This window comes from Rhinopithecus bieti, unplaced genomic scaffold, assembly GCF_001698545.2.
Source record: "Rhinopithecus bieti isolate Rb0 unplaced genomic scaffold, ASM169854v2 scaffold_4600, whole genome shotgun sequence".
Classification (NCBI taxonomy): Eukaryota; Metazoa; Chordata; class Mammalia; order Primates; family Cercopithecidae; genus Rhinopithecus; species Rhinopithecus bieti.
The window spans coordinates 2,231,999-2,248,138 of NW_016804545.1; the positions used below are offsets into that span (position 1 = coordinate 2,231,999).

A 16,140-nucleotide genomic window follows, 5' to 3' on the forward strand; every position below is an offset into this window, starting at 1 on the left:
GCTACTTCGGAGGCTGATACAGGAGGATCACTTGAGCCCAGGGGGTTGAGGTTGCAATGAACCATGTTTGCACCACTGCATTCCAGCCTGGGTGACAGAGAGAGACTCTGTCTCAAAAAAATAATAATAATAAAAAATTAATTAAAATAAGTTTATATACTTGCTTCAGTTTGCCTGCATTTTTTTCCCCCCTAAGGGACAGAATCTCATTCTGTCACCCAGGCTTCAGTGCAGTAGCACAATCCTAGCTCACTAGCCTTAAACTCCTGGGCTCAATGGATCCTCCTGCTCTAGCCTCTAAGTAGCTGTGACTACAGGTGTATGCCACCACGCCTAGCTATTTTTGTTTTAATTGCCTGCAGATTCTTAGATAATGTGGGTAAACTGTGCTAAAAGCTTCCTATTACATTAAGAAAGTTTGATGAAAGGTACTAACACTAGAAACTTTTATTTTAGGAAGTAAATTTGTATCAAAAAGAAAATTCCCTGTATTTCCAGGGATAATAATTCCTCATCTGCTTATTTTACCCTCACTTTCCTTTTAGACTTTATATCTTTCTGATTGAATACATACATTTTTAACTCAGACAAATAATCCACATGACTTTTAAGGTGTTCATTATGCCCATCTTTTGCTGTTGAAAATTAAACAAGTAAAGGAAGTCCAAGTACAAAGCTACCGCTATGATTTTGGAGAGATTTGAAACAATCTATTTACACATGAATATTATTAACATCAAAAAATGTTTTGGCTCAGCATGTTGTTTAAGATGATTCTCTCAGTTCCGACCAAGAGAGTCTTCTAGTCCTAGTGGGCCAACTGCTCTACCAAAAAGGCACTGCATGCTGTCTCCAAAGGCATGTCCCTCCCTATTCTTACAACACACTTCCTCACTGGAGACCTCCTTGACTATGACACTTGTCAAATAATAATGGTACACATAAAACTTAGGTTTTCTTACAGATAACAGGATTTTAAGTTGTCCATGGTCCTTTCCTTCTGTGTATCCCAACGCTTCAAGAATTCACCAGTTCTGGTCACACACACTTACGGGAAGAAAATTTTTGAACCAACCAGGGCAAAGGACCCTTAAAACAGTGAGAAATAAACAAAAACAAACAAACGAAGCTAGCTACAATTGTGCCTTGCTTTTACTCAATCATACAATCCTAAGAAGTTGCGTATAAATCAAATATAATAAAACAAACTCATCCTTTTCAAAAGACTTAAGAAATTGAACAAACCATTTATCCTAATACCTAATTAATCTTTAGTATGCCATGGTTCCTGATAGCTTAAGTTTAAATTACACTTTCTATCAAAGAGTTAGTGACGGGTAATCATCTTTGAAAATATGTAAATGAACTAAAGTGTCATTTTAATGGTAAATCTTTTGTAAATTGTGGAAAATCATTCTCTTTTATTTGCTCAATATATCCCAATTTCTCTTGTATTTGATTTCCCCAATGCATGGCACACAGCCAGTTGTGACATTTTCAGCTGGTGGACTTAATGAGTATATGATCCAAACAGCACGAGGGAAAAGCCGTGCCCAAAGGCACAATGAGCTTGTTGATGCCACCTACCGTGCATTTTGTTTTTCCGAGGTTATCCACATAATTGACTAAAACAGAGCTCCTGAAGCCTAATTGTATGATGATTCCTGAAGGCTGTCCACCTGCCAAGTGTATTCAGCTAGTTCAGGGAAAAAAAACAGAGACCAGTGTGGAGTGCTTGCATTAGGAAGGCAGTTCCCATCGGAGTGGTGAACGAAAGGGTTGGCTTCAACAGAGAGAGGTGGTGTTTAATCAGAGCCTCACTGGGTTGTTGTTGTTGTTGACCAAACTAATTACAACAGGTAGTGATGGCGGGATAGAGAAAGTTTAGCAAGAATGAAGTAGTTTGAGTCCAACCTGCTGATCTGGGAAAATTTCAGGCATACTGAAAAAGTGAAGAGGGTTATGGTCCCATAGCCATAACAGCAAAAATCTTTAGGAATGTGGCAAAGAACGACTTCAGAAACACAACAAGGCCATGAATAGGCCAGGAGCCATGGAGTGTGAGCAGGGCGCAGCTATGGGCTACCCAGCTCATCTACAACAGGTTAGACACGAGAGCAAGGCAGAATCAGCTCTGGATGCTGCTGTTCTGCCAAACCAAGAGAAGCAGCTATGCTAGTTGTAGAAAGCACAAAAGTCTGGCTGGCCCTGACTGCCAGGTGACCTCAGACAGAGTGAACATTACTGATTCCTGTTCAGACACCAGCTGGTGCCACTGGCCCCATTCGCATCCCATCCAACCTGTGATCAGTTTCCTGGAGTGATGCTGAAGCTGCTGTGTGGTCTCCCTTCTCCCTTTTTCCTCTGCAGGCCATGGATTGACCAGTGCTGTGAGGTCATGCCCAGACCCTCCCCAGCTCTGGCTATTCTGCCACTTCCCCTCTCTCTGCCTCCCCAGAGCTCTACTTCTGTCTCTACACTTGGGTAGCCTTTCTCATCTGTAAAATGAGTGGCTTTGACCAGATGATCTTAAAGTTCCTTCCCATTCTAACATTCTGTAATTCTTGGATGTTATAAACTCCCAGAATCATAAAATTAGAATTTAAGGAATTTCAGAAGTTATCTATTCAACCTCCTACTCAACCTAGGCTAACCTAGCCAGAACTAATAAGCTTTGAAGGTTCTACGTAGTTGTTTTGCCTAGCCAGAACTAATAAGCTTTGAAGGTTCTATGTAGTTGTTTTGGTTGCCTGAATATGGCAATAATCAAAGCTTAAAACTTTCAATATAAAGCATGAAATATATATACATATATAAAAGATTTTTGGAACATCTAAGAAAAGTTTGAAGGAACTGAAGTCCATTGAGCAGCATGTTTTATTGCTTAGAAGTTAGTATCTATGCAGCAATTCCCAATCTTTGCTTTCACAATATCAGAGGCATATTAAAAAATCATAAGAGATGTCAGAAAATCCTCCAAAAAAACTAATTTTCAATTTATTATTATGTTTATAAATATATAAGGCAGGGTGATGGGGTGTCACAACAACATCAAATGAACAAAGCCATCAAATAAAGAGAATAAAGAGTATAAAGGGGAAACACAGTTATATTTTGACATGCATTCAAGAAAAATCAAAAAGAACGTCATCTGTTCTTAAAGAGTAAAGTTTCAGTAGCAAGCTCTTTTCAAAATTAATTTTGATCTGTGATAATAAACATACTCTCTCTCTTCAAAAGAATTATTTTCTTCATAGAACCTATGCCAACTATCATAATACAGATCTTGAAGAAATCTTTGGATGTATTTAAGAAACAAGTACTTAAAACAATAACTTTTCATTGTGTTTTATTATTAATTACTTAAAGGGGCAAATTCATAAATAAATAAGAGATATACCATCCTTGAAGTCTGGAAGATTCATTAGTGTTAATATATCAATTCTCCCTAAATTGATGTACAGATTTAGTATGATTCCAATAAAAATCCTAGCAGATTTATTTGTACGGAAATTGATAAGCCAATGCTAAAATTTATAAGGAAATGCAAAGAACCTAGAATAGTTAAGAGCACTTTGGAGAACATGCACTTACTATATTGCTATAGTAATTAGTTTTGACACAAGGATACATATGAAACAGAGCAAGAATCCACTGGGAGGCCGAGGTGATGGATCACTTGGGGCCAGGAGTTCGAGACCAGCCTGGCCAACACAGCAAAACTCCATTTCTATTAAAAATACAAAAAAATTACCCAGGCATGGTAGCGAACACCTGTAATCTCAGCTACTTAAGAGGCTGAGGCATGAGAATTGCTTGAACCTGGGAGGCAGAGGTTGCAGTGAGCCTAGATCACACCACTGCACTCCAGCCTGGGCAACAGTGTGAGACAGCCTTGGAAAAAAAAAAAAAAAAAAAAAAGCAAGAGTGCAGAAAAAGAACCACACAAACATGGTCACCTGGTTTACAACAAACGCAACAATGAAATTCAAAGGAGGAAAATGTCTTTTCAATAAATGGGGCTGGATCAATAACATAGCCATACTGGGCCTGTTGAGGGGCAGGGAGGGGGGTGGTGGAACAAACAACAATAACAAATCTTGATGCTATCCACACCAAACACAAACATTAATTGGAAATTGATTGCAGGCCTAAATGTGAAAGATAAAACACAGCTTCTAGTAGGAAATGTTAAAAAAAAAAAAAAAAAACTTCACAATCTAAAAGTAAGCAAATTTCTTAAACAGACACAAAAAGCAATTATCATAAAAGATTAGTAAATTTTACTTCATTAAAATTAAGAACTTCTATTTATTAAAACTATCAATCAAAGTAAAAACGAAAACTGAAAATTAGGGGAAGATATTTTCATACATATGTCTGATGAAGGATTGTATCCAAAATATATTTTAAAACCTACAAACCAATAAAAAAAGAACCCAATTTAAAAGTGAACAAAAGTTGAATTGCATGGTATGTAAATTATATCCCAATAAAGCTGTTATTTTTTTTTAAATGGCCAAATTTTGCAAAAGACTTCTCAAAAGAGGATACCTAATTGGCCAATGAATATATTTGTAAAAGTGCTCAACATCATTAATCATCAAGAAAATGCAAATTAAAACCACAATGAGATACCCACCCACCAGAAGGGCTAAAATTAAAAGACTGACAATATCAAGTTTTAGTGAGGACGCAAAGCAATTAGATTTCTCATGCTTTGCTGGCAGGAGAAAACTGGTAGTGTCTACCCAAGCTGAACATACACATATCCTATGACCTACAAATTCCTCTCTTAGGAGTAAGTGCATATGTTGAACACATGATATGAACAAGACAATTACAGTAATTTTATTCAAAATAGTCTTAAATTGAAATAATCCAAATGCCCATTAATAACAGAATGGATAAATAAATTTTGATACAATTTTATTCAAAATAGTCTTAAATTGAAATAATCCAAATGCCCATTAATAATAGAATGAATAAATAAATTTTGATACAATATATCCTGTAATGGAATACACATAGCATTAAAAAGAGAACCAATTGCACACATAACATCAATGATTCAAAACAAAATAATAATGAGCTAAGGAGGCCAGACAGAAAAGGATATATACAATATGGTTTCATCTTTATGATGTACAAGAATGGATACAACCAACCAACAAAGATAGAAGTCACACTAGTAGTTACGTTTAGTGGGTACAACTAAGGATGCTGTCTGTTTCTGGAAATGTTATATCATCACCTGAGTGGTTGTTACATGAGTATATCAACCTATAGATTTAAAATTTGTGCACTATAGAAGTTTTAAATAAAATTATTCTATTGTGCGTTATGATGATGCACACTGTGTTTTAATTACATATTGCACCTTTCAGGGCCTAATACCATGCCTGCACAGTAAGTAATTATTGAATTTAATTAAACTGACCAGGTAGTTCCATCTGTATCAAATTAACTAGATGATTTTTAGAATAATATGTCTGATTTGCTAATAGAAGAACTATAGCTGTGCACTTCCTGAAGACTCCTTTAAAATTCCCTGTACATTCATTTATATTTAAAATATCTGGCTTCTTTTTCCCCAAAAAAGGGAGATAGGAGGATTTGCATACTGAAAACAAACAAAATGACCCATTTGCAGAATGTAACAAGATTCAAATCAAAGAAGCAAAGGAAGAGGAAACAAAGAAAGGTGCTGTTGTGACGCCCTAGAAAGCAGATGCTCATTAGGGCTCGGGCACAGATTACTATCACAATGTACTTATCTCAACATGCTATCGTCAGACCACACAGTCAAATCAAATTTTGAAGGCTCAAAGGATGTGTACTGAAGAACATCCTGTACTGCTGAAACATGAATTTGAATTTTGTGACAGAGATAGAGAGGTAGAAAAGAACACCAGATATCACCCACTGTCATTTTAAATTCTATTTGTAGGTTAAAAAATAATCTCTCTAAAAAAAAAAAAAAAAAAAGGAAACAAAATCAAGGTTAAACATTTCCGCTGCTAAACTTAAAGTCTGAGAAACTACTACCAAATAAGAAACACATCTGTTTTAGGTTTTGCCAATATAAAACACAACTTTTGATTATTTTTTAAGGTAAAGAATAACTAGTATTCAAAAAGTAGAAAAAATGGTTATACATAATTTTAAATTTTAGTATGGGTTAAGAAAAAAATGTAAACCGCTTGCTATTTGACTATCATATTTAAGTTTCAATCTCATTAGGAGTATACATTTACCATAAAAATACTTTCTATTATGCTAATTATGTACTTTTGTTCAAAGTATTACATCATGTCTACGGTTCCATAACACACTTATACATTACCAAATACAATTTTATTTAAAATTTCCATATAAAATTGGATAAGGAATCAGAAAAGAAAACCCAAATCAGGGACAATTGTTGTTAGCAAATTCTTAATCACAGTCTACAGCATTAAGAAGTAGTAAAGATTTTTTAGCCAAATTACATCAGACCCACTTGGTCCCTGATTCCGGCAGATGGAGTGGGAGTAGCTTATACGATGGTCACACTGGTGCATCTACCACTATCACACACACCTGTTAGTGGACAGAAGTCAGTCCAGAGTGGCTTAACTCTAAGAGTACAACAAGAAAATTGGAGAGCAGGAGTGGAGGAGAAGAGAGAAAGTAAACACACTGTGAAACTGTTCAAACCCTTGCTGGATAGGGGTATGAACTTCACGCCACCCAACCCCACTCTGCAGGACACTGGCTTTTGTGCAGCTCTTCATCAGAGTCTGTTGAGCTACAACGCAGAAAAATACATGAAGCGATCTCTGGTCTGGTCTGATTCATCCTCGGAAGCATAGATTTGTTCAGTCTTTGTCTTCCTTCCAGGATAAGATTCTCCTCCCCCCCCCCCCCCCACCCCCCGCCACACACACACAAAGACAGTGTCTCATTATGTTGTCCAGGCTGGTCTGGAATTCTTGGCTTCAAGCAATCCTCCCCTATCGGCCTCCCAAAGCGATGGAATTATAGGCATAGCCACTGCTCCCCACCCTGGGTAAGACTCTTAACCTGTGCTCCGCAGGCTGATTCTAGGTAAACAGTTGAGGTTAATGAAAATGTACGCCATCGGCCGGGCGCGGTGGCTCACGCCTGTAATCCCAGCACTTTGGGAGGCCGAGACGGGCAGATCACGAGGTCAGGAGATTGAGACCATCCTGGCCAACACGGTGAAACCCCGTCTCTACTAAAAATACAAAAAAGTAGCCGGGCATGGTGGCGGGCGCCTGTAGTCCCAGCTACTCGGGAGGCTGAGGCAGGAGAATGGCGTGAACCCGGGAGGCGGAGCTTGCAGTGAGCCGAGATCGTGCCACTGCACTCCAGCCTGGGCGACAGAGCGAAACCCCGTCTAAAAAAAAAAAAAAAAAAAGTACGCCGTCATCGGATTCTAAAGGAGGTCTGAGGTCTGGGGTCTGGGGATTCCCTAAAGAGTTATGAAGCATCAACGAACCAAGAAAAGGTAAAAAGAGAAGTGGAAAAGATAGATAGAATTTTTACTTTGTCTTTTTGCTTCCTTCTGGTTACCAGCCTCAAGAGATGTTTGCTTGATTCAGGGCTAAAGGAGAGTAAAGAAAAGCTGTGAGGCTGTAGTAATCTAGTAGAGGTAAGGTCAGCATGATAAGCACTACTAGGAACCCTCGGCTCTTAAAAAGGCAAAGATTTTATTTTAATTAAGGGGAAAAGGGAACGAGTTTATCTCTGAGGCCAGCACAAGAAAACAGGTGAGTGGGTCTAGAAGTGAAGAGGGCTCTCAGGGGACCCCTAGAGGAAGCTCCAGCACAAACTCCCTGATCCCTGTGGCTTCACAAGCTGAAACCCCTCCCCTATCATAAAAGCTCAAAGCCTTGTTGAAAGATTGTAGAAAAAAAAAAAAAAAAAGAAAGATTGTAGAAGAACCCTGTCTTCCCACTCACCCAAAGAAAGCAAAGACGGGTTCCTGGAAATCTAACTCTGAAAACTCACCCCTCTCTCCAAGAAACATCTGATGTGGTGATTTGGTTCAATGGCAGTATTAGTAGAGAACTATATGTGAATTATAAAGTGGGTTACTTTTACAGACTCTCATAGGTTCGCTGGGGACCATATCATTAAGTATAACTAGTTATTTATGAAATGAATTTGAAGTTTTAAATAATCAAATGACAAGCTGTTTGGAATAAAATTGTTGGAAATGCAACTCACTTATAAGTTAAGGTATACCCAATTTTTTAACAAATCACACAGAGCATGAGGAAAACATCATCTAGTAGCCCATTCTCTGATAGGTAATTCTTTCTGTGTTTATTGTTTTTTAAATAGAAGTATGCAAGTGATCATGTGGAATGAAACCTAAAAAGAGGCTGAGATTAGGCACCTTTTTAAAAGAATGTCGTTTTAGAAACAATGAAATTAATCAGAACTGTGCTTTGTAGGAGGCAAAGAGGGTCGTGGGAGTATTTCAGTTAGTGACTTGAAAATACATTTTCTGGCAAATTTTCTTTTATAAATGTCTGCATTTGTCAAAAACCTGTTGGATGATGAAATGAAATTGTTGTTGAGAAGACAAAGGTAAAGTTGACGATATTACAAATTTCAATATAATTTACTTTTCCTAATGACTAAATATTTTATCTGAGACCTTATTATATAAACTGTGAAAATTTTCATTGTAATTCTACTGGTAAGGGAGGGTTTAGGGGTTCTCCAGTTCAAATATACTCCCAATTGCAACTCAAAACCATCACGTTTAAAAAGCATTTAGCAGGGGAAATAGTATAGCATTATTTGAGGATAATATAAATATAAGCTCGTAATATAAAATTCTGTTTTCGCAGTTCAATTCCCTGTCCTCCACCCCCGCCCCCCAGCCCAAGAAACTCAAGTTCGGAGCATGGCATCCAATTCTGCCATTCTAAGTATTCGGTTTTTCAACTTGTAGAAGAAACACCTCTAGCATTGTGTGAAATGAATCTGGGAAGATGATGCATTTTTCCTTCAGGACCAGTGAAAATATTTATGACATCTATGAAATGATCTCATTTCGTTGCACAAAACCTTTCCCTGAAATCACTGTTTATCTGGGACCCAGCAGCCCAACTGCATAGCACATATTGTTCAATGGGTAGCCTGAGGAATGGATTCCAGGGGCCACACTGAGGCCAAGTGGAGGACAACAGGACTCCTGAAGCACTTGGATCCAGTTGCAGCATGAATATTTTGAAAGAATTAAAGCTGGCTGATGACCAGATAAAGAGATATCCACTAAAGACCAGGAATAATTTTTTAACATTTTATTTTCTGAAGAAATGCCAGCCCACATTAGACACATTATCAATGTGTAGATTGCAGGCAAGCAATGATCTAATTAGTAGCATTACAAACCCCAAACTTATTTCCTCCCCTTTGCCGGAGCAAAGCTAATCAGTTAGGAGAAATAAACATCATTTCAAATGGTTCAAAACAATCAAAGTTATACTTCTGTATAACCACTATGTCATCATTTAAGGACTACATTTCCAACCTGCCACACCTCTAACAGGTTGGCTTAACAGCACATTTGTAAGCATAAACTAGAAAAATAATAGGATGAAATAAATTAATTGAATATGAAACTTTGAGGAGAAGGCGTTAACATAAAGTACAAAAAATATTATACGTTTAAAATTCTAAGTACTCTTAAAAGAATTTATACAGCAGAAAAAATGCAAAACAATGCTGATAATCAAGTAAAAAATTCATTTATTCATTTCAAGCCCTATTCCTTTCTAAAATTCCCAGGTTTATTGTAGCTTTTATTAGCACTTTACATTTTCTGGCAAAAGACATGGCAAAGTGTTTAATCCTACATATATCTTAGTGCCTTCTCAGTCATTCAAACCCAGGACACCAGCTGGTGTGCTGCTTTGGTGGGTGTACTACTTTGTAAATATTCTGTGCTTATTTCTTGTATTGTGTCTATTCTGTCCTCCCTGCTAGCTTGTGAGGTGCTGGAGAGCAGGTACCAGATGTTCCACTCTCTAAATTTTCCCAATGTCAAGTGCAAAGAATGATGTACTGGGGTCACTCAGTAAATACAATTGATTGCCTAATATTTTAGTCCTTCATCATGAGCCTCAGCAATTTTACAACAAACTACCAGCTTAAAACTTTACCTAATCCAGAACACAGATATTACAGTGAATGTAGGAAATCACCCACTAACATTGATTTAGCATGTTTACAGTGTCAGATCTACATGCAAGTTAACTGTTCATATCAGCGTCCAACCTCACTTTTAGAATCTAGGTTTTCATATTCAACATCCAACATATTCTCCATCTTCTAAAATGCATCCACTTAAGAATTAGTTAAGAGACAACATAGGGAGAGAATGACAATGCTTAATTTTATACATTTTTCTCCCCTAGGAGGTTCAGATGTTGATTTTTTCTCTCTCCTTTTGTTTTCTCTCATCATTTTGACATTCTTATTTTCCAGTGATTGTTTGAAAAATTAAAATATTCACATAATTTCGTTAAGGAGACTAGATGCATTAAGGAATTCGATTATGGGAGATATATGTTCAGTTTGTGGTTGGCTTAGCTATTATCATCCTCTCTACACTCTTCTATTGACCTCATATCTAACAGACTAAGAAATGCTTTGTTTCTATTATCAAATTTGCATATGTACACAAATTTCTATGTGTGTTCAACACACACTGTTTGTTCTAAAATGACATTTTGCTCTGTATCACCTAACCAAACTACCTATGGTAGACCTCCAACGTCCAAGTGCTGCCTCTTGTGAGGCACAGCTGAATTCCATCAGGTTTCACTATTTATTCATTAAAATAAAACAGCAGAGGCCGGGCACGATGGCTCACGCCTGCAATCCCAGCACTTTGGGAGGCTGTGGCAGGCAGATCACAAGGTCAGGAGTTCAAGACCAGCCTGGCCAACGTAGTGAAATCCCGTCTCTACTAAAAATACAAAAATTAGTGAGGAATTGTGGTACCCGCCTCTAGTCCCAGCTACTCGGGAGGCTGAGGCAGCAGAATTGCTTGAACCTGGGAGGCAGAGGTTGTGGTGAACCGAGATCATGCCACTCCACTCCAGACTGGGCAATAGAGCAAGACTCTGTCTCAAAAATAAATAAATAAAATAAAACAGCAGAGAAAACAGAACATTTAAATTAATGCCACATAAAATCCCCAAGCTGACGTTCAACTTTTGAATATTTGGTTTGGTTTTATACCAAATGTTATGGTGCTGCATTTGAATAACTGACATGTCATTACTACATTTCTTTAAAATAAGCTATTTTAGATTGCATAAACACTTCCACTCGAGAGTAACTTGACATACTCTTATTTCTATAATAATCTATTATTTCTATAATATTCCAATAAATAGGATAAAACTTCAAAAGCTACACACCAAAATGGTTTCAATAAACCATTAAAGCAAAATACAAAGTCAGAGCAACATATCAGTAAAAATTCTTTTCTTGAAAGTATATTACATGGAAATTCCCCGTATCTGAATTAAAACTCAAAGCCAAGATTGCCAAAGATGTAAGGTATATGTAGTTATACTGATACTCAATGATTGAATACTTTCCTAGTTCACCTATCTTTTCCTTTTCCCTTCAAGGAACTTAAGATTTGGCTCCCAATATAAGGAAGAAAAAAAAAAGAAAAAGGTTGTATGGGAAATTCAAAAGAAATAGCTATTGGAAGAGAAGGGTGCTACACTGTTGCATTATAATGTATCTTCGTTATAACAGTTACATGTCCTTCAGCCTTCCAAAACCACTTCCAGATAGTCATACATAATACCCCACTCACTTAAGGAAATGAGGTTGATTCATCAGTGTAAAATACTGCATTACCAAACTGACATATTTTAAGCAAACTCTATTTACCTCATAAATGTGGTTACATCTTATGACACAAAGCGCACCATGTCTCAATATTATGCCTGGGTACTTCCACTGAATTAGATGCAACAGTTTTATGTATCAAATCAGGACTCCTAATTTCTGGAGAAACAGATTGATACAATCAATATTCATTTGGCTACAACTAAGTAAGAGTTAAGGAATTCAACCAAAAATGCATGCAAAAGTTCAATGCAGAAAAACTGCTTTGTTCTAGTAGCCTTTATTAATAGAATAAATTATATCATTCATTATTTTCGGATTCTGAAGCTAGGTTCAGATATATTCTGTGTCATAAACTTATGTAAAACTAGTGTAAAACAAAATTATGTTTTGTTTTAGAAATAAACATATCTTTTGTGTAGACATTTATTTAGTGTGGAAAACAATACTTCATTATACACAAAAACTTAAAAAAATCAAGCTTTCCATATATTTTATAGAAATATATTCTTAGAACTATGTGAATAAAGATTACAACTGTATCAAATTGCTTTTAGTTGGTACAAAATATGTAGCTAACTAATCGTGGAAAGAAAATTTTGTACTTCCCTTTCTTCAAAAGAAATAGAGTATTTCAATGCCCATGACTATTTACATTCATGCACTGGCAATAATGTATGTCATAGTATCTTTGAAATAAACCAACCATAACTCAAGGGTTGCTTTTACAATAAGTGAAATTAATGCAGCCACTGGTTGAAAATGTGTACATACAAATCTTTAAGTTAAAATATGTTAGATTATCAACATCTTTTTTCTGTGTAGCTAAAAGCTGGATATTAAATTTAATATAATACAGCATAGGTCATTTTAAAATTGAGAAAATTCTTTAGGATAACATGTGGTTATGTTTACAAAACTGCATCAAACTACATTTCAGAATGAATGTGTGAGCTGATAAAAAAGAACCTGCTGTGATAAGACCATCCTCGCTGAGAAATACAAAAAAACCCAACAGCATGTGAAATCAGGTTACTTGAAATTTATGTAACTCTACACCAAAGTATTATGAATATTATACAGTCGCATTCATTTCCACTCATGTCCTGGTCTTCCATAGTACCCTCAAGTTTATTTTATGTTTCATGGAGATATAGTACTTTTTCTAATGATTTTTTTTCTTTCTGTCAAAGCACAAAGCATGCCAATATGGTCATTTGCTCCAATATAGCCCAACAGATGGTATTTTTTGTAATTAATAAAATGTGGAAGTAACTACTATGTTTTTATGGGGAAAATTACAAAATAAATTTACAAAAATAGACTGAATCACTAAAACAAGAAGAATGGTTTGACATATATAACTTTTAAAAGTACAGTAACAAAACAAACTGTTAAGTTCCATTTTACCTGGTATTATCTATTCCTTCTGATTAAAAGAATCAGATTTGAGAAAATCATATCTATCTCTTGAGCACAAATTAGATATCACTTTTGAGATGGCCATGCCATTCTTCAGTGTTTGATACAGCTTCCAAACAGAAGTTTCAAAACAACTCTGCCTAGCAAACACATCACTGCACTTTCAACAGAGTGATGTTTTCTATCCCATATTTTAGGAAGGTTAAAGAACACACAGAGGCAAGAATCATGACAGACAGCAGATCCTAAGAGAGTTTATTAACTCTTTAGGAAGATTAGGCAACACTTGTTTTCAAACTAACTACAAACCAAAGTCTATTTTTTTTTTTAAATGACTCAACACTACTACCTTGCTACCAACAGATACATAACGGAGAGGGAAAAAAAGGGCTACATTTTCCGAACTCTGCTTACCTAAAATTTGCATCTAGTCACATGCCATTTTTAGAAGCTGTCCCCTTCTGAGATAATCAAAATACTTGTACAACAGGGAATTTAGACTTAATTACCAAACTTTAATACCATGTTATATAGGTCAAGTGAGTATGTATACCTTTCTCCAGAAACAAAGGAATTCAGAATAATAGGATTTCAGATTTAATTGTAGAAATAGCAAAATATGTTTTGAGAGTGTCATTTACCGCAACACAAATCAATATTAAATGCTTTATACAGGAAGCACACTTTCAGAAAATGGGCCGTAAAGCTTTCTGGGATCCGACCCTAATTACTAGAGCAGGCTCTTGCCATTTGTCTCTCTCTTCAATTATTTACAGGGCAAAAAAGCCAAATGGCATTGCATTAGCTACATTAAATGGTATGGACTTGGTTTCTAACTTACTAATGGTATATAAAAATTACTAAGGTAAATGTGCCTGTAGAAACATGGCTTTTTTTCTTCTTCACCTGAGTGGGTATATTTATTATTCATATTGTTAAGTGTTGAATAAGCTGTCCTTTTAGCCACCCAATGCTGCATAATTTAAACAAGTGCATTAAATATATAAGACATCTAAAAGGCAGTGCATTGATTATGCCACAAAATTTCTTTGAACACCTTCCATGTAGCTCACAGAAAACTAGCATCTCCTGCAAGTTCCTGAAAACAAATACTGTGAAAACTACACAGAGATGAATAAGGGGTATCCTTGCTGCTACCATTTTGCTGCTTTCTGGTGACCCGAAGTGGAGTGGGAATTGGGTGAAGTGAAAATGAGGCCCTGGAGTGCTAGGACATTTCTGGTCTCGATACTGACAAGTGTCCTTTTTACGTAGACAAATACAGGGCTATGTCGTAAGTACATGAAAACGTGGACCACACACATTCTAAGAAAGAAAAGGCTGAATCAGAGATTCTTTGTACCAGGCCGGAAATGGCCAACTACCAGCAAGCAGAGCGTGATTACAATCTCCCAAAGAAAGCTGGGACACTGCATCCATACCTGATACTTTTGTGATCTAGAAGGGCACCCGGAGTTGTGATAGATGTTAATGGCTGAAGAAGGCTGCTGCGTCCAACTTCCACCCTCCCAAATTCTGGCGGCTGCTTCCAAAGCCGTGAAATTTCCAGTCTTCATGGCCCAAACAATTTTTTTTAAATGAGTTCGGGAGGCATCAAATTCTTATCGTAAAAATAAGATAGGCCCACTAACAAAGTACCTAGGGTCCCTAGAAAGCCAGGCGCAATTTGTATGACTACATGTCATCAGCTGTTGTTACCCAGAGTGTGCCGAGGTCACTTTTTAAAAAGCAACATTGGAAATCGATCTGTGGCAAACATATAAGCTAGTTTTGTTTTTGTTTCTTTTTTAACCAAATACGAAGTCACTTCTTTCTCTGCACTGAAATCTGCCCATTGTCCCTCCTTTGCAAAACCTCTAGAGATTAGAAGGGACATCAATGAACGCGAGTGAACTTTGGCCACTTTTCTACCCAAAACACCAGCGTAAAAGTAGAAATCAGTAACCAGGTGAAGTGCCACACCGCACAAAGATCAGAGGCGAGGGGCGGGCGCGCAGGGCCAGAGGCGGGGAGGAAAATGTCCGGGCCCCGCCGCCCCTCCAGCCCCAGTCACCGCGCGCGCTGGAAGTGGAGGGGCGTCCCTGGGGGGCGGGAGGCTCCGCGTCACGGCGAGGGGAGCAAAGAGTTACAGCTTACAGGGCGAGGCCCTTGGAGAAAGGGTCGAAAAGCCGGGCCACCAGCGGATCCAGACACGGACGCCAGGCGACGGCGGCCGGCCAGCCAGGGCTCGGCGAGGGGCGCCGCTCAGCCCCGCGACCCTCCCCGCTGGCCGGGCCAGGAAGGGGCTGGTGGCTCTTTCCTGTCTAGTCTCTCCCCCCGCGGCTTTCTGTAACCCGATCCCCGCACTCCGCTCCCAGGGAAGCCGCCGCCCCGCGCGCCGCCCGGCTCTGCCCAGGCCAGCGCTATAGTTAGCAACCTTCCAGCAACTCCGCCCGGGGGCGGCGGGGGCTCGCTGCGCGCCCCTCCCCGGGCCCGACCCCGCGCGCACCCCCGGACCCCCTCCTCCGGCCGTCATCTCCCCCCGGTGCCCCTTTACCTTGGCTTGCAGATACTGGGGGTAATAGTAGGTGGCGTACTGAGGGTACATCTGCTGTTTCCACACTTTGCCCATGAAGCTGGAAGGGAGCCTGCCGTGCAGGGTCGCGGACACTTTGGGGTTTCCAAGTCTCGGGCTCTCCTGCCTCTCCCTTTCCGGCGGCGGCGGCGGCGGCGGCGGCGGCGGCTGCTGCTGCCGCTGCTCCACCTCCCAGCCGGGACCAGACGTCCTCCTCCTCCTCCTCTTCCTCCTCCTCCTCCTCCTCC

The 16,140-nt window shown here is 38.5% G+C and overlaps 1 protein-coding gene across 1 annotated transcript in view; it reads right to left on the reverse strand.

Annotated features, from left to right (window-relative positions):
* The window catches only part of RBMS1 (RNA binding motif single stranded interacting protein 1), a 219,945-nt gene extending 203,811 nt beyond the window's left edge, over positions 1–16,134 (reverse strand). The window contains exon 1 of the mRNA XM_017869142.1: positions 15,875–16,134. Within this exon, the coding sequence (XP_017724631.1) occupies positions 15,875–15,949 (75 nt within the window). The 5' untranslated portion in view covers positions 15,950–16,134. The remainder of the gene's footprint in view (positions 1–15,874) is intronic.
* Positions 16,135–16,140: the final 6 nt, after the last annotated feature.